The 18791-nt window shown below is 37.9% G+C and overlaps 5 protein-coding genes across 5 annotated transcripts; 2 read left to right on the top strand and 3 right to left on the bottom strand.

Annotated features, from left to right (window-relative positions):
* Window positions 1-58: 58 nt before the first annotated feature.
* Window positions 59-2684, bottom strand: LOC111482281 (cytochrome P450 98A2). Its single transcript, XM_023127989.1, has 3 exons — window positions 2144-2684; window positions 1069-1466; window positions 59-925 (listed from the first exon to the last, which is right to left on the bottom strand). Exons 1-3 carry the CDS (start codon window positions 2634-2636, stop codon window positions 281-283), a joined length of 1536 nt encoding a protein of 511 aa, XP_022983757.1. The 5' UTR covers window positions 2637-2684; the 3' UTR covers window positions 59-280.
* Window positions 2685-4342: 1658 nt separating this feature from the next.
* Window positions 4343-5548, bottom strand: LOC111481988 (WAT1-related protein At5g07050-like). The gene is made up of 3 exons (XM_023127613.1): window positions 5318-5548; window positions 4898-5008; window positions 4343-4769 (listed from the first exon to the last, which is right to left on the bottom strand). The coding sequence occupies exons 1-3, from the start codon at window positions 5524-5526 to the stop codon at window positions 4343-4345; spliced, it is 747 nt and encodes a 248-aa protein (XP_022983381.1). The 5' UTR covers window positions 5527-5548.
* Window positions 5549-6246: 698 nt separating this feature from the next.
* On the top strand, window positions 6247-8457 carry LOC111482283 (cytochrome P450 94A1-like). The gene is made up of 2 exons (XM_023127991.1): window positions 6247-6893; window positions 7468-8457. Exons 1-2 carry the CDS (start codon window positions 6247-6249, stop codon window positions 8318-8320), a joined length of 1500 nt encoding a protein of 499 aa, XP_022983759.1. The 3' UTR covers window positions 8321-8457.
* A 2067-nt stretch (window positions 8458-10524) lies between these two features.
* On the top strand, window positions 10525-13548 carry LOC111482309 (WAT1-related protein At5g07050-like). The gene is made up of 6 exons (XM_023128031.1): window positions 10525-10807; window positions 11008-11070; window positions 11186-11302; window positions 11486-11909; window positions 12631-12782; window positions 12874-13548. Exons 1-6 carry the CDS (start codon window positions 10605-10607, stop codon window positions 13082-13084), a joined length of 1170 nt encoding a protein of 389 aa, XP_022983799.1. The 5' UTR covers window positions 10525-10604; the 3' UTR covers window positions 13085-13548.
* A 1718-nt stretch (window positions 13549-15266) lies between these two features.
* On the bottom strand, window positions 15267-17407 carry LOC111482277 (NF-kappa-B-activating protein-like). The gene is made up of 2 exons (XM_023127986.1): window positions 17306-17407; window positions 15267-17201 (listed from the first exon to the last, which is right to left on the bottom strand). The coding sequence occupies exon 2, from the start codon at window positions 17090-17092 to the stop codon at window positions 15512-15514; it is 1581 nt and encodes a 526-aa protein (XP_022983754.1). The 5' UTR covers window positions 17093-17201; window positions 17306-17407; the 3' UTR covers window positions 15267-15511.
* Window positions 17408-18791: the final 1384 nt, after the last annotated feature.

Genomic DNA, 18791 nt, shown 5'->3' with positions numbered 1-18791 from the left:
AGAGAAAACCCCATTAGAATAGAGGAAGAAAGCAGAGAAAATCCCATTAGAAAAGAGGAAAGCAGGGAAGGGAAGATAGAAAATTGAGTGATTGAATTGAAACATCTGTTCTGTTATCGTCAAGGTTCGATTTCGCTTTAGATTTTACAGAAAGAAGGAGTTTCCATAAAAACAGAGACCTTCCTTCAACCTCAGTATCACCGGAAGAAACCCTTTTTCATAATACAAAACAAATCTAAACGCCGAGGAACATCAACAACCAAACAAAAACAAACACATCTTACATGTCGACAGACACGCGTTTGTACAGTCCCGAAGGCAGCCTGGGAGTGGCCACAGCCTGCACTGGCGTCTTCATGTACGACACCAATCCAGGGCTCTCCGACATGTCGATCTCCTCCGCCTTCATCCCCGGCGACGGTGTCCATTCGAAGTGGTGCAGAAGGTGCCCCAACATTGAGGTCACCAAATTGATTCCCAATTGAGCCCCTGGGCATACCCTCCGCCCTGCCCCGAATGGCAGCAGCCGGAGATCGTGCCCTTTCATGTCCACATCCTCTTCTAAGAACCTCTCCGGCCGAAATTCCTCTGCGTTCTTCCACACCGCCGGGTCACGTGCCACTGCCCACACGTTCACATGCACGTTCGAGCCTTTGGGGATGTCGTAGCCGCCGATCTTCACGTTGGCGTTTGATCGATGCGGCAGCATCAATGGCGTCGGTGGATGTAATCTCATTGCCTCCTTCACGACGCATTGGAGATACGGAAGGTTCGAGAAGTCGTTCTCAGTCATGATTCGATCTACTCCAACCGCATTGTCTAGTTCCTCCTGAACCTTCTTCTGCACTCTAGGGTTCCTTACGATCTCCGCCATCGCCCATTCCACCGAAATCGCCGTCGTGTCCATGCCGGCAGTGATCATATCCTGCATCACATCCACATCCACATCAACAAGAGATCCAAATCCTCGAAGACTGTTCTTCGATTCATTTCACAGAGTTGAATAGAGATCGAAATCAGTGAAAACTGTTCTTCACTGAGAGAGAGAGGGGAAATCGCATAACGTACCCATAGGAGGCCGATGATAGTGTCTTCACTGAGATCATACTTATCTTGGAGAGTAAGTAGAGCATCAACGAAGTGGTTCTTGACATTGCCGCTCTGGTTGCGAGCTTTGGTGTGCTCTTCCATGATGGCGCGAGTGAGGCGGTCGCGACGGGCACCATGCTTGGCGAAGGCTTCTTCTTCGAGAGGGAACATCCAGCGAAGCCAAGGGATGTGCTCAGCCATGGCCAGGGAGGCGCCGAGCTTGAGGCCATTGGCGACAATGGCCTTGAATTCCAGGCCCTGCTCGTCCATAACGCCATCGGAGTTGACGAACCTCTTCCCGAATGCGAGTCTGGTGATGTTGTTGAATGAAACCGCTCCCAGAAATTCCCTCACCTTCACACTCTTTCCTGACTTCTCTGTGATGCAAAACCCAAATTCCAATTTTCTTTTTAATTATTATAATTTTTAAAGTTTTTCAATATTTTTATTAATTTAGCCAATTACCACCCCCCTAAAATTAATAAATCAAAATCAAAATGATTAAATATTAAGAAATAATAATAATAAATTAATTAAAAATTCCAACTGGAGAGTTGACTCTGGATATTTCCTTATTATTTTAATTTTAAAAATCATCATAGAATTGTTTATAAAATGGTTACAATCCACAAGAACGTGATATTTAAAAAAACAATAACAACAAATTATTAAAATTTTAATTACTAAAGGTTAATATTAATAAAGAATAAAAGTATTTTTAAACAAATATTTACCAAAAAAAGTATTTATTTTCATTATTTAATGTTTTTTTAACTCAATCTAATTATAATTTTTTTAAATAGTTAAAAATTATTTTAGACAGGTAAATAATAAAAATAATAAATTCAAAATTAAATAAAAAAAATAAGTATATATAATTGAATATTTTTTAAAATTAACAAATGAGTTGACATATTTATTTCCTTCCTAATAACGAGGACCGTTTTTAATTATTTGCAGAAACAAAATAGCATTAAATAATTATATTAATGAGGTGGGGGACCATTACTTCGCAGCCACGAAAGCAAAAAAATGGGTAAGAAATTGAAGGTACCAGGACTGGTGCAGAGCTTGAAGATGTCTTCAACCATGGCGGAAACTTCATCTTCTCGAATGGGCCTCAGCGATTCAAGTCGCTTAGGGGAGAACAGTTCAATGGTGCACACTTTCCTCACCTTCACATAGTGGGGCCCATAGTCCGCCCAAATCAGGTCCTTCCCGTCGCGGCTGAATTTCGCCGCCGACCGAGTCCGGTGCCGGTCAGCCAGGCTCTGGTCGTGCTCCTTCAGCACCGCCCTCGCCAGCTCCGTGTTCGACACCACCACGTTCAGCGTCGACCCGAACCACACCGATATGATTGGACCGTACTGCTTCGCCCAGTCCGCGTAGCATCGGAACCGGACCGGCTTCACGTCGTACAGGTTTCCGACCACCGGAAGCGGGCGTGGCCCCGGTGGGAGCTTGAAGCGGAGGCGGTTGTAGAGGTTGTAGGCGAGGAGGAGGAGGAGGAGGAGGAGGAGAGAGAGAGGGATGAGAGAGAGGACCATTTTGGAATTATAATTATTTTTTTTAATTTGTTTTTGGATTATGAAGAAATTTGGGAATGTGGGAGAGGTTGATATATGAAGGAAGGGAGTTGGTGGAGTAAAGACTTTTAATCATTATTTTCTATTTTCCCAATTTTATTTTTCCATTTTAGTAATTACATTAAATATAACGCTAAAATTAATAAATTATTATTATTTTAATTAAGTGCACTGTACTCACTTCTTATAATTAATTTTTAATTTTTAATTTTTAATTTTATTTATTGAAATAATAATATTAATCTCAATAATATTTTAACTATTATATATATATATATATATGGTAATAAAATGCAAAAGTGCAATTTATTTTAATTTTTTTTTATAAAAATCAACCGAAATTTCTTCAAATTGAATTTTGGGTTTAGTTAAATAATGTATTTTATTATAAAGTGGAGAAATATTAATTAAATTTTAAACAAATTACAATATATTTAAAAGTATAGGGTTAAAAAAGGGAAAATTTTGAAAGAAGATTGTGGAGCGTGTATTGCACGAGGTGGTTGGAGAGGGTGGGGGTGGTTTTAGGGAGTCCATTAGGTGAGGTAGGTAAGGGGTAGAAATGGAAATAAGAAAAAAGAAGGGAGAGTGCGTTTGTTGGGTGCAAGGAGAAGCCGGTGGAGGTTGGTGAGATGTGTGGTTGTTGATGAAGAGCTCTTATTCTCTGCTCCCCGTATCATTGTTGTCTCTTCTTCCACCACTCATATTTCGACACATCATTTTCCAATTTCATTAAATTCTTACCAAAAAATATATATATATATGTTTAATATTTTTGCTCATTTTAAGTATATATGTTTAATTTAATTTTAGAATTTCTCTATTAAATGGAATAATTTAATCCATTTTTTTTAGTAAAAACGTCATACTATTTCCCTGTCCTTTGACACATGTGCATCATCATAGACGTGACAGTCAAACACCTGATGTTAGAGATTAAAATAAAACATTTTCAAAATTTCGAGAGTAACAATATAAAGATAAAACATTTTCAATTTGAAACTGTTCGTTAAGCTAAAAAAACACGGTGAATTGAGAACATGGTATGAGGTAGGTGGATGGGTTGAGTGATATGATAATGGATAATGTGGTTGGAGAAACATCATAGATTGTGGGCTCATTTTGCAGTTTAACCTTAATCATATCTTAATATCAAATATTAATTAATAATTTAATACTAGGCTTGTGGCTCGATATTTTGATCAGATAAGAGATTTGGGTTCGACACTGGATGAGGTTGGCATTAGTCTTGAAAATAAACTTTCGAAGAGAAATTGGCTCGGTTACCCTCCAAAATAAGAGCGTTGTGTTCTAAAGGATTTGGCTCGATTACCCTCCAACATAAACCAAAACCTAGACGATGGTCATTGACTTGATCATGAATTTATAAGTAAACAATACTACTTTTATAGATACGGGGTTTTTTGGGAAAACCAAAAACAAAAGCCAGGAGAGCTAATGGTCAAAGTGTGGACACTATCATGCCATTGTAGAGATTCATGATTCATAACAATACTTCGTACGTGTGCGAGTATTTTTGTTAAAGATATTTAGTATTAAATTATAGTTTACCCTATATATGATATTTTATTATAAGACAAATATTGCTGGTTCTCATTATCTTTCTATTTATTACTATTTCGATATAGAAATTTTAGTCATTTTTCTTACCCATAAGTGGCGGCCAACAGGTTTCTATCCCAGCCGATGGACCAGGAGTGGCGGGGGTGGTCCATGGCAAGGGTGACGACAATGGCTTGAAGGGTTCCTAAAAAGCAAACCATGGTGGTGAGAGAAAGATGGGCTGTGTATTTTCTCAAGGTTATGGCTTGGAGAATGAAGAAGGCGGCCCAAGCTAGAGTGGCGATGATGAGGAAGATGGAGCCTTTGATGACCTTTCCGTCGTTGTGAAGGTTGGACGCCGCCGCCGCATCCGCCGTGGGTGGTGTGTTTGGGTGGCGGCCATGCCCGGTCCAGAAAAAGTTGATGACACTTCCTTTATAAAATGTCATCAACATGGCTCCCACCACCGTCACTATTGTTCCTAACACCTTGGCTTGGCATCTCACGTTCTTCAAATCCAACTTTTCCATTCTGATGGGTTGACCGAATTAGTTGAAAAAGAAATGAAATTTCGAATATAATACTTTCATTTATTCATATTCTTCCTCCTTTTGATTATTTATTCGATCAGAGAACACGTTAATCAAAACTTAATTTACTTGTAAAGAACTGCCATGATGAACGTCATTGAAGGAAGCATGTTGCCTATGGCACACGAGAAAGTTGGAGATGTAATTTTCAACCCTAAATAGTAGAAGTTCTGATCGAAAGAAAATTTTTAGCTACTTAAAAGGAGTTAATTAGGGTTTCTAGCAAGTTTGATACTAACTCGAGAAGAGCTAAAACGAATAAATGAACAAAAATCTTAAATGTAATCTTAGGTCTTACTTCCCTGAAAATGAAATTAGTAACGAGATATCAAGAAAACTCAACGAAATGTGAAATGGGTTAATGTTGAAAATAAAAATAATCGTATGATTATAGAAATATGAAGGGATTTGTTTATCGTAAAACACGATAACTGAAGAGTATATGAAAGCTACAAACTTTCCTCTCTTTTCTAAGGTAGTGACTCTTCTACGTACCTCTCGAAGAAAAGAGTAAAGGGTGCCATGACAGCGGTGGCAAAGGCGTGGCGGTAGACGACGAGGACGTAGTGGCTCATACGGCGGGGGAGGGAGATGGTGGAGATGATATTCATTCCGGCGTAGCCAAATGTGAGGGAGATGACAACGATGTAAGGCATTGCATTTTGAAAGAAGCAGCCAAGGGATTGTGAGTATCCCATGCTTATTATGGTTAAAGGGAAGAGAGGAATCAACAGCTTAGAAAAGCTGAACAGCTTATGACTGTGTTTATAAGTTATTATGAATTGGGCTTCAACCCTGCTTACACCCCACAGCACTTCATAATCAGATAGTCCATTGATACATCCTATGATACGGGCCATACGCATAGGTATCCATCGTTTACCGTTAGGACTACTGGAGTATCTAATTCCATTCGCTCCGTCCCAACCCAACAAAGTGCTTGAATAATGCTTGTATCCTCTATATAACCATAATTGCTAACACAGAGTTAGCCGATCCCTATTCTTCAAATATCATCATTACTTCATTTATGAGAAAAGAAGTTCACGACCCATAGGTCTTCTACTTCTAAGTAGCTTTCGTCCATTACGAAAAATTCTATCGCTGCTGCCTTCCGTAAAAGTTTGAGATTAAAACATAGCCGAGAAAAAAATAATAATAAAAAAGGAGTTTTAAATTTGAAGATTTTAAATTTAAAGCTAGAAGGTATGGTAAATTTATTTTTTTCCAATAATTTAATTGTTCCTAATTTTAATTAATGATACTTTATGCATATTTATTGAAGATAACCAGTACATTAATTTTCATTAATAAACCTAACTATAATTTATTTTTATATAAATCAATTCAAGCATAATTAACCTTCTTAGAAATTACTATTAGAACTAAAAAGCTTTGTTTTTTTTTTTTTTTCACGAATGGATATCTCTACTGGGACGATTTTGTTCTTCACTTTTTTTTCTCTTTTCTTTTACCTTCGAAAATCACGAAGCCATGAAGGTTTTAGACTCTACCCTGTTGTCGGAGTCCTGCCGCTGTTCTTATTGAACCGGCACCGTTTTCTGGACTGGACGACGGAGGTCCTCCGCAACAGTCGGAACAACACGGCGGTATTCCGGCGGCCAGGGGGTATCTCCGGCGTCATGACGGCAAACCCAGATGTGGTGGAGCATATACTGAAGACCCAGTTTGAGAACTACTCGAAAGGGGAACGCTTGGTTTCGCTTTTGGAGGATTTTTTGGGGTCTGGAATTTTCAACTCCGACGGCGAAATTTGGAGGATTCAACGGAAAATGGCGAGTTATGAATTCAGCACCAAATCGCTGAGAAAGTTCGTTACGGAAAATGTTGTAATTGAGATTCAAACGAAGCTGATTCCTCTGTTGGAAAAGGCTTCTGAAACAGAGCAGATTTTGGATTTTCAAGATGTTTTTGAACGATTTGCGTTTGATAATGTCTGCAAATTATCGTTCAGTTTCGACCCTAGTTGTCTCGGCGGCGATGGAACTTCCGGCACCGAGTTCATGCTCGCTTTTGAGACCGCCGCCACTCTAATTTCCGGCAGGTTCTGTTTTTTTTTTTTATTTTTCCTTCTTTCTCTCCGATCTGCATTTTTAATCAAAAACCCATTACCCATTTCGTGCTACTAAACACGAAGATATAATTCACTTTGAGTATAAGCTCTCGGAATTTGTTTTGGCTTCCGTACAATACCTTATACCAATGGATATGTATTCCTTGTTTATAAACTTATGATCATTCACTAGAGCAACGAATGTGAGACTCTCTTCCAACAATCCTCCCCATGCTCTAATACCAAAATGATTCAAATGTCTAACAAACAGTGTACTTTGTTCGAGGGCTCTAACGAAGGAGTCGAGCCTCGATTAAGGAGAGGATGTTTGAGGGCTTCATAGGCAGTAGGGGAGGCTCTATAGTGTAGGAAGATTGTTGGGAGGGAGTCCCAAATTAGCTAATTTAAGAATGATGAGTTTATAAGTAATAAATATATGTACGTTGTTACAAGGTTTTTTGAGGAAACCTAAAACAAAGTCATCAAAGCTTTATACTCAAAGTGGACAATATCATATCATTGTGAAGAGTCGTTATTCATAGCATTTTGTTCTTAATTTGAACAGATTTAGGTATGCAATTCCTAAATGGTACAAGATCAAGAGATTTTTCAACTTGGGATCAGAGAGAACCCTGAAGAAATCTATATCAACCGTTCATAATTTTGTAGACAATATCATACGCTCAAGAATGGAAGAGAAAACGACCGAAAACAAGGACAAAGATTTATTGTCACGGTTCATGGCCGACAAAGAAAATTCCCCAAAATTCCTCCGAGACATAGTCATAAGCTTCATCCTCGCTGGTCGAGACACCACTTCTTCAGCTCTAACATGGTTCTTTTGGATCATATCCACCCGACCCGACATCAAACAAAAGATCCTCAAAGAACTCAAAACCATCAGGTCTAAAACCGGTAACCAAATCGGAGAAACCTTCCACATCAACGAACTCCGGGACATGCATTATCTTCAAGCAACATTGTCAGAGACACTCCGGTTATACCCACCGGTGCCGGTGGACTCAAAAGCTTGTCGACGCGACGATGTCCTACCGGACGGGACGGTTGTCGGGAAGAATTGGTTTGTGATGTACCATGCATATGCAATGGGGAAAATGGAGAGCATTTGGGGGAAGAATTGTGAGGAGTTTAGGCCGGAAAGGTGGCTGGAAAATGGGGTTTGTAGGGGTGAGAGCCCATTTAGGTTCCCTATATTCCATGCAGGGCCGAGGACGTGCGTGGGGAAAGACATGGCTTATATTCAGATGAAGGCCATAGCTGCAGCTGTGATAGAGAGGTTTGAGGTCATAATCATGAAGAACAAGACTCCAAACCATTTGCAGTCATTGACTTTGAGGATGGAGAATGGGTTGCAAGTTATGGTCAAAAAGAGGTCGATGCCAAGACATTCGGTCTAAAACCTTTTTAAAATTTCGTTTTCTATGTTCAATAACGTGAAACTGTTGACTCGAGCCAATAATAATGCTCCAATCGTACCTCTGTTTAGAATTGTATGTTCAAACTCTTTCTGAAATTTCGACTTTTAGAGTTGAGGTTCAAGGTCTTGCTCGACTTTTTATCAATCCTATTTTTGTCTCTCATGTTGACATTATTGCCTCTGTCCTACTTATGGCCCAGATTGGGTTCAATATACATCTTTACGGTTATTAGATGATGCACTGTCCTTTTTGGACACATTATGACATTTGTCTGTCTTAACTCTAATGTGGACGGATGGGTGCCACTTGTGGGGCCAGAGTTTGAAGCTTCTCTCTTCATAGTATGGTTGTGACACTCTACAAGCTCTCTAGAGACTGATTGTAGATAAATTCTAAATGCCCCACTGATACGAAAATCTCCACGATCCCGTCAAGCCAAAATTGTGGCACCAACATAAACACGCTGAATGAAGTCGTAGTTGTTGGATTGTCAAGCAAGCGACATTTTTTCGTTTGATTTCGACAACAGAGGAGATGAGGATGTTGATGGCGAATTTGACATGAAAAATTTATGGTTGGATCGATTCGGTTGAATGTAAAGTCTAACCTGATTCAATCGAACCCACGAACACCCACCCGAATAAGCTTTAAAGCCTCTTTGTCTTGTTGCTCTTCAGATATCCAAATGATATTTTGTTCGATCAACCCTTATCTTCAAATGAGTGCTCTCCTAATTGATTTAAATAAAGTGTTAAATAATAAAATACTTTGTCAATTGAGTTTCTTTTTAAAAGAATTATTTATTTATTTATTTATTACTAACTTTTTAGGAGAAAGTGGGAGGAGGAGATATTTATGTGAATTATTTATTTAATAAAATAATAAATTTATTTATTAAATAATTTTTAATAATTTAACTTCATAAAAATAAAATAACTAACCAAAATTAATTAAAATTGTTAGAAATACTATTTATTTATATAAAATTTTGACTAACATTTTTATGTAATAATATAGTCATCCAATTTCTAGACATTGATATAGCATTTATATGATATGTCGTGAACTAGCTTCAGTGTAATATTCACGATCTTGAGCCCGAAATCCCTTTTATAGCTTCTAAAATAATCTTCCAAATCTTTCAAATCGTATTTTGGTGTATTTTACGTGAATCTCAAGAAGTTCTCCGAAACAGAGTAAAATAAATGAATATATATAAGAATTGTTGATAACATCGAGATGCTATATAAAGAACAATATTTCGAAGTTGAATTGAAGAAAAAACCCTAAACACGTGAGGAAAAGGGTGAGAAAGGGAGATTGTATGCGTAGAACCAACAACAAACAACCGGAGATACTCGTACATTTTGAACTTATACCATTCGGATTCGATTTGGTATTAGCCAGAGCGTTGTTGTGGGTAGCAAATTCAACCAACTCAAAGCCAAAACATTCCCACCCACCACCATGCTTTCTTTCTTCTTTCCTTCACCTTTTAGCGAGATAATGATCTCACTAAGCACTCCATAACTCACTTTGCTCGTCTCTATCTTCTTTTTTTTTCACCAATCAATATCTTTAGCATTTCTCTAAAGTTTTTCATGCAAAATTAATATGATTGTCAATCTACAAGTATGGTCACAAAAAGATGCGATGAGACAGACAGGCCACAACAGGATTACTACAGGAAAGCCTGTCCCCTACCGCTAACATAGAAAGAGATTCCCATAACGACAAATTCTCTATATGAATCTCTTCCCTACTCGGCCGAATTGAGTTGCTGTTTGAGGTAGGAATGACTTAACCCATACGCATTATTGATGAAAGCATTCTAGACTGGTCACTTCATAAAATTGACTTGTCAACCACGCTTTATACATTATATGCACCCAATCAACATTCATAACTCATTCTTACTTGTAAATTAGAATGGGTTTGATTCGGTTAAAGAACTTTGTAGATTCAAAAATATGTTTGATTATAAATTAGGGTTTGAGGTCAGGTTTTAATCGGTTGAGTAATGTCTACGATATAGGTTGTTCCAACGACGAACCTTCCAACTCAGATTCAACTCCGATTCAAACAACAAAAGAAAACAAAACCCATGAAGTAGGTTATAAATATTTGGTGTAGGTAGCAATTTTGTTTTGGGGAACACACTCATATGTTCTTCTAAGCTGTTGATTCCTGTCTTCATTGGTCCTCCCTTTCCTTTTCTTCTTCTCCATACCACTCTTTCCCTTTTATACATAACAAAACAAGCATGGGATACTTACAATCCCTTGGCTGTCTCCTTCAAAGTGCAAAGCCTTACATCGTTGTCATCTCCCTCCAATTTGGCTATGCCGGAATGAATATTATCTCTGCCATCTCCCTCGACCGCGGTATGAGCCACTACGTTCTCGTCGTCTACCGCCACGCCTTTGCCACTGTCATCATGGCACCTTTTGCTCTTGTTTTTGAGAGGTACATATCTTTGATTTCGTAGTTATCATATCTTAAGATAAACAATTGTTTGATTGTTTTTATTTTCAACGAGTAACTCATTTCTAGTTTCATATGTTCAAACAAATGATACCCGAGATTACATTTAAGATTTTAACTCATTTCTAGTTTCATATTTACAGAAAAATGGGTATAACTCATTTCTAGTTTCATATTTACAGAAAAATGATACCCAAGATTACACTTAAGATTTTCGCTCAGCTGTTTGTTCTAGCTCTTCTTGGGTTAGTATCAGGTTAGATTTTTTTTTCCAAACAAATTAACTCGTTCCTTTAAATATCTAAAAACCTTTTCTTTCTGTGTCCTTTTTTGTATCTTCCATGGAATCGATCTCAACAGGCCACTAATTGATCAGAACTTCTACTACTTGGGGATAAAAATGACATCCCCAACTTTTGCATGTGCCATAAGCAACACGCTTCCTTCAATGACATTCATCATGGCGCTTCTTTGTAGGTATGTTAAGCTTTGGTTAACATAATTTCAAATCGAATGAACAGAAACTACGAAAAATATGAACAAAATGAATAAATATACAATAATAACATATTAACTTTATCTTTATAGGATTAAGTTTACTTTAATGAATTATTGTATTCAAAGTTAAGTTCTTTTTTTAACTAAAACGGTCATTATCAGAATGGAGAAGTTGGAGTTGAAGAGCGTGAGATGCCAAGCCAAGGTGTTTGGAACAATAGTGACGATGGTGGGAGCCATGTTGATGACATTTTATAAAGGAAGTGTCATCAACTTCTTCTGGACTGGGCATGGCCGCCACCCAAACACACCACTCACGGCGGATGCGGCCGCGGCGTCCAACCTTCACAACGACGGAAAGGTCATCAAAGGCTCCATCTTCCTCATCATCGCCACTCTGGCTTGGGCGGCCTTCTTCATTCTGCAAGTCATAACCATGAGAAAATACACAGCCCATCTTTCTCTCACCACCATGGTTTGCTTTTTAGGAACCCTTCAAGCCATTATTGTCACCCTCGCCATGGAGCACCGCCCTCACGCCTGGGCCATTGGCTGGGACATGAACCTTCTGGCCGCCGCTTATGCGGTAAGAAAGACAATAATTGTAATAGTCCAAGCCGCTTATCCTCTTTGTGCTTTTCCTTTCGAACTTCCTTTCAAAGTTTTTAAAATGAACTTCCCCTCAAAGTTTTTAAAACGCATATGCTTATCCTCTTTGTGCTTTTCCTTTCGAACTTCCTTTCAAAGTTTTTAAAATGAACTTCCCCTCAAAGTTTTTAAAACGCATATGTTAGAGAGAGGTTTCAAAACCGTTATAAACAATGCTTCCAATCCCCTTTCCAACCGACATGGGATCTCACAATCTACCCCCTTTGAGACTAGAGTCCTCGTTGGCACTCGCTCCTCTCTCCAATCAATGTGGGATCTCACAAATCCACCCACCTTCGGGGCCTAGCATCCTCATTGGCACACCACCCAGTGTCCACCCCCCTTCGAGGCTCAGCGTTCTTGGTGGCACACCGCCCAATATCTGGCTCTGATACCAACTGTAACAAACCTAGATTTCTATAAACTTAAAATCATCATAATAGTCCAAGCTCACCGCCGGCAGATATTGTCCTATTTAAGCTTTTCCTCAAAGTTTTTAGAAAGTGTTTGGGAAAAGGTTTTCATACCCATATAAACAATGTTTTGCTCTCCTTTTCAACCGACATGGGATCTCGCAATGATTGTCCCAGATATTTCAGTCTTTGAATTCTATAAAACATACCTCTAATTCTAATTCATAATATTGAATGTCTATGCAGGGGATTGTGACCTCAGGGTTGGCATATTATCTTCAAGGTTTGGTTATGAAAACAAAAGGGCCAGTTTTTGTTACAGCTTTTTGCCCTCTGGGGACAGCGATTGTTGCCTTCATGGGCTCTCTCATCTTGGCTGAAAAGATTTATGTTGGAGGGTAACTACTCATCAATTCTCTTTTGGAGGGTAACCAAATCTAGCAGAGTCCTTTAGAACACAACACTCTTATTTTTGTACTGATTTTTCAGGATAATTGGAGCAGTGCTGATTGCGACAGGGCTGTACTGTGTCTTGTGGGGTAAATGTAAGGATGTTGAAGACAGTGCTGAAGCAGTGAAAGGTGAAGAATTGCCTGTCAAAAACGAAGCCATTGAAGCAACTCAAAAGAAAGAAGCTTTGGTTCTTAGTATTCGACCCAACATGGAGAAGAAGCTTCAGCAAACTAATCACCCAAATTAAGAATAAAAAAGAGAGAATCCTGAAGAACAATAACAGAGAAATGGCCAAGAAAAAGGGAGGGGAGGAAGGTTAATACAATTATAATAACCTTATAATTTACAAATCAATTTGATTATAGCTCGATAATTAAAAATAGCAATTACTATTTCAAAAGTCGACGGTTCTACCCGACGTTAATTGAGCTAGACATTCTATTGGACGAAAAGGTGGAGGATTCCACTAAGGTTGTCTTTTGAGTGGCAGATTCCTAATTGTCACTAAACAGCATAATAATCTCTTTTGTTCTTTAATGTTAATAATATAACCAACTCCAACTCAGTGTTTTCTAGGACTAAGATCATTTGTTCTTTAATGTTAATAATATAACCAACTCCAACTCTGTGTGTTTTAGGATTAAGATCACTTAGGTCACCACCACCTCCCATCATTCTTCCTGTGGCCTGTTTTTCGTATCAATAATTTGAGACTTGTTTTATTTTAATTATTGTATTTTTAAGTGTTAAATTTTAATCCATACTCACAGTAAAATTTTAAATTTTTGCCCTTCTGCCCTGAAGTTAAATTGTGTCATTTATCAAAGCTATGGTAAAGAACCTATGGTTGTGATAGCTTTAATTGTAAATAAGGGTAAAGATCAAGTCAATTAGAAAGAGAGTGAATCGATTAGCAGTACGAATGAAAGGGCTAAGTTAGTATGGTGATATTATTGTTTGGGTCGGATAGAGTCTACCTGCCAACTGACCCAACTCGAACCAATTTGGTTTTGCAAATAATAAATATGAGTAAATATAATTTCTCGTGTTGTGCGGATAGAAAATATGTTGTTTTCATTGTTGGAAGTAAATATGGTTGTGTGAGACTTGGAAGAGAAAGTTAAACCCTATAAATAGTCTATAGATTGTAATCAAGGATACCTATCATATCATTCTCATAAGTAGGTGGTGTGGCTAAGTTGCACAAGGACTATTGTCTCAAATTTATATTTTGAATCTTAATGTGAGTCTTGGGCTTGAGGTGTCACTGATACCAAACCTCACTAGATACTACGTGATTCAGAACCGAACCACAACAAAAGTTGGTACAAATGTAACGTCTAAATATATAAGAAATACATAAATGAACAGACATCACAACCATATAAGAGTGGATCATTAGGCTACACAAACATGGCAAAGATAAGATAAAAAATAATAGATTGCCACTAGCAAAATGCAATTTTCTTTTTGGTGGTCCAACTTAAAGAACTCTAAAACCAAAAACTAAACAGGGTGGGCTTGAAGCAAGAGCATGTGAGTAAAGAAAAAGCAGGTTGAAAGAAGTTTATTGGTTTGTAGGATAGTCCGAGTTAAGGCTGAGTTACAGCCATGCAGCCCTCATTCTAACTGTGCTCTCAGAATAACATAAAAATGCAAGGAAAGCACGAGAACAAAACCAGAAGGTTTGATAACTGAACATACCTTTGCATTCATACTTCACAGCTCCTTCTTTGCCAAACTGAGGAATAAGAACGAAACAAGTAATATCATTATAGCCACAAACTACAGATTGGGGGCATCTAACTCATTAAAAATGACATCTATATCCAAAAAAAGTTATCAGAAACGGAGCAAGTGAAATAAAGAATGTACAAAGGCCTGTAAAAGGAAACAAAAAATCTGCAAAAAGAGTCATGACTTACATGAACGAACTAAAAATTCAACTGATAATTACAAAAAGTCCAATTCATGGACACCCATAAAGAGACATCAAACAGCAATACCTCCCACACCTCCTCCAAAAAAAAAATTCAAACCCCTCTAGAGAATTAATGCTTACAAGATAATAATGATAAGGAAAAAGTCTATGCTAAACAAAAGCAACCTGATAAGCATCCTTTGAGAGAATTAATTGGCCTCAATAATGAAAGGAGGCAGTAAGAAATAACGACAACAAAGCACACATCTATGCATCAAAGTTTGAATCAGCTCAAACCATTTTGAGCTGCTAAAGGTTTGAAATGCAGAGGCACAATTACTCTATGTCGAGTATTCAAATCCGTAGTAAATGTTGCAAACATCATGGTAAAGATAACATTAGGGAAAATTATAAATGATAGAGATTTGCAAAGGAAATGAGACCATGAAAGGAAGATCAGCGAAGCAGATGACTCATTGTAATAATATAATAACTGTACCATCACTAGCTTGCAAAGATGAACCACCAAACTCATTTATAAATACAACCTTTTAAGATGGAGAAAGATAATACGATAAGAGGATTTCAGCAACACATGTCAAAGCCAAAACATATTTGCTTAAAGCTTGTTTGATAGGCAAACTAAAAGGGATAACCAATACTTAGCAGTGATTCACATATCCTTGCATGACACATTTTCTTCCTGCCTAAAGAATTGAGTACATCAACATCTAAGTACGGTACCAGATGAGTTTATGCAGCAAAAGGATCATGTGAAGGGCCAACATCATGACCTATATGGCGCTGAACAAGCCGCTGAAGATCATCCATCACCTTCCGCTCGCGTTTTGCTTTTTCTTCGTAGTTATACATTGCAAGGGCTCTTTTATCTTCAGCACTGTAAACTTGGTTTTCTTTTCTAATACGGATTGCATTCATTCTCTGATGCCTGCTACCGCTCATCACATAGCCAAGAGTCTCGAAGTTCTGGATTTCCTCAGCTGAAAGACCCACTTCACCACGCCGGGGAATACGCTTCCCTTGTTGAACATACTGTGCAATGGCGTCACCTTCTCCGGGCCTAAGAGCACCACCATAGCTAATATGTCCCTCAGCTCTAGGCAGTGGCATTGGTCCAACTGGCATCTCATTATCAAATGCAGGTTTCTTTTGTGCCTCCAAAATTTCCTTAATCTTCAAAGCTTCAGCGTTAATCTCAGCCATTTTATCTCCGTCGATCTTTAATTTACTCTTAGCATCAACGTCTTCAGAATCAGAATTCTCCTCGGAAGAGGAACCCTTGCTCTCCGTTTCTGACTGTCTGTTTTTCTTGCTCCTGGATTTTGTCGAAGTCAATGAGCTCTTTCGCTTCCTCAATTTTTCAGCTTCACTGTTCTCACTCTCATCTGAATCACTGTACCTCCTCTTCCTACCATTCTTGGACCTCTTTCTATGACTCCTTTTTCTTGACTTAACATGGCCACTGGCATCAGAATCATCTGTCTCGCTTTCTTCGCTGTCCTCCATATCACTGTACCTACTCTTCTTCTTCTTACTGCTCCTGATACTCTTATGTTTTCTATTCCTCCTATTCATCGATTTCTTTCTTCTCTTCCGACTTTCTTCCTCTGATTCACTTTCACTCTCACTCTCGGTATCACTGCCCGACTCAGAGTCGCTAAGAGACAATTTTCTACTTCTACGCCTGGAACCAGAACTCTTCAATTTCCTCCCTTTCAATTTTGTATCAGATAATTCAGAATCAGAGTCAGAGTCAGAATTCTTAGTTTTATCAGATGCATATTTTTTTTCATGTTGCTTTTTCTCACTCAAGCCACTTATATCTCCACCGTCATCGTTGCCATATTTCTCCAAAATCTCGTCATCTTTATCCTCATAATCTTCGTTCCCATTCCTCGGTGGGCTAGGGGTCACTCTCCAAATACAATGCTTCAATGTCTTCCGGAGCTTCTGCCTCTTCATCCTCCGATAGTCTTCATAGTTCAACCCTTTCAGCTCCTCATCCGAATCGGACTCTTCAGACGCCCTCCCGTTTCTATCCAGATACGCCCGGCCTCCTGCGCGCCCAAATCTCTTGGGCAGACCGTTTTGGTCTCCATCAGCCCTAGGGCTCCGCCTAATGTCCTGGTAGCCAGGCGATACAGATCGACGACGATGGCTGTAGCGATCATAACTTTCATAGCTAGGGCTACGACGTCGTCGGTAATCCCCACCGGAAGCATCGGAGTCCGGCGAGTAACGATGGCTGCCGTTTTCTCGATCGGATCGATGTCTTCTTTCAGGAATTTCCACAGTAGACCCTAGCCTACCCATTTGATAATATTCAGTATCGCAAACAAGACGTATGTTGAATTCGTCTCTCAGCCGCCAGTTATAGCACAATTGGAATCCAGAATTTACCTCATCTTCCTAACTACTAGCACTACGGTTATTGAAAGGTTTCCAGATTGTTAATTACAGACAAGAATACGATCAGAGGGTTGCAATCAGAAAACCCAAAAAAACAAATGGGAGTTAAGCTCGTACCTGGCAGAGAGAGAGAGCACCGAGAGAGAACGTGAACGTCGGGGAGGGGAAGAATGAGCGGCGCGCGAGGGGGCTGGGATAGATTTGGAATGAGTAATGGGGAGGGGTGGGTGGGGATTACCGACTATTGAGGTTGGGCTCGACTGGGCTGAGCTGCGCTGTAAACGAATTTATATATTTTAATGAAAAACAAACTTATAAAATCAATTTGGTTTAAATTGTGGAACTACGACACCCACTGATATGGTTCGATTCGTCTCGGTCTGGTTGACTTCACACGACAAATCGTCAACGCAATTAGGTGAGGCATGTCATGAAAATACACTTTGAACTAAAACGTTATCGATCGACTAAATCTAAATTTATTTTCCTAGCTTATATATTCGTAAGTATCAGTCTCGATATATTCGTAAGTATCACTCTCAAGTTATGTCAAATTATCACTTGTTAGTTCAATTAATGTTTTATCGAGATTAATTCAATATTTAATTTTTTTTTAAATCATAGATTAAAACTTCTCATAATATTCCTACGTTATTTGTTCATAAAAATTTATTATGAGACGAAAGTATAAAATTATATAAGTTTAGGTCAAAAGTTTATTATATTCTCATATATAATTCTCATTTGAATGGTTACTTAAATTAATTTCAAAATGATTAATTAATCCTAATTATTGGAAGATTATATAAGTTTAGGTCAAAAGTTTATTATATTCTCATATATAATTCTCATTTGAATGGTTACTTAAATTAATTTGAAAATGATTAATTAATCCTAATTATTGGAAGAAAATTCTCATATATAATTGTCGATTACTTGAATTAATTTCAATATAATTAAATGATTATTTGAATTAATTTGAATTAATCCCCTAATTATTGAAGGAAAATTCTCGTATAATTGTCAGATTACTTAAATTAATTTCAATATAATTAAATGATTATTTGAATTAATCCTAATTATTGAAAGAAAATTCTCATATGATTGTCCCCTTACTTAAATTAATTTCAATATAACTTAAATTAATTTTAATATAATTAAATGATTACTTTGAATTAATCCTAATTATGGGAGGAAACAATCTTGTTTGATCTCTTATTCAACTAAGTTAAAAAACAATACCACGTTAGGAAGATGTCTATTGTGCCCATGCCACAAATTCTACAAATTCTCCCTGGATGATAAAAGTCATAGATCGGCTAATTTAGAGAATGATAATGGGTTTATAATCAAAGAATACTCTTCTGTGAGGCCTTTTGGAGAAACCCAAAGCAAAGCCACGAGAATTTATGGTGAACAATATCATACTATTGTGGAGAGTCGTGTTCATCTAACTCTCTGCATATACATATATAATAAACCCTAAATTTAAACTTTTATGATTATGATTTTATTTTTATTAGTAAATTTGAGAATTTTTTTTCTTTGTGAATGAGAAATTTTTTCATTGGGATTTTTACCATTTAAATAGAAATGTTTCAAA

This window comes from Cucurbita maxima, unplaced genomic scaffold (assembly GCF_002738345.1).
Source record: "Cucurbita maxima cultivar Rimu unplaced genomic scaffold, Cmax_1.0 Cma_Scf00007, whole genome shotgun sequence".
Taxonomy (NCBI): domain Eukaryota; kingdom Viridiplantae; phylum Streptophyta; class Magnoliopsida; order Cucurbitales; family Cucurbitaceae; genus Cucurbita; species Cucurbita maxima.
The sequence above is the reverse complement of the archived record's forward strand: the minus strand, read 5'-3'. Positions and strand labels throughout refer to the sequence as shown.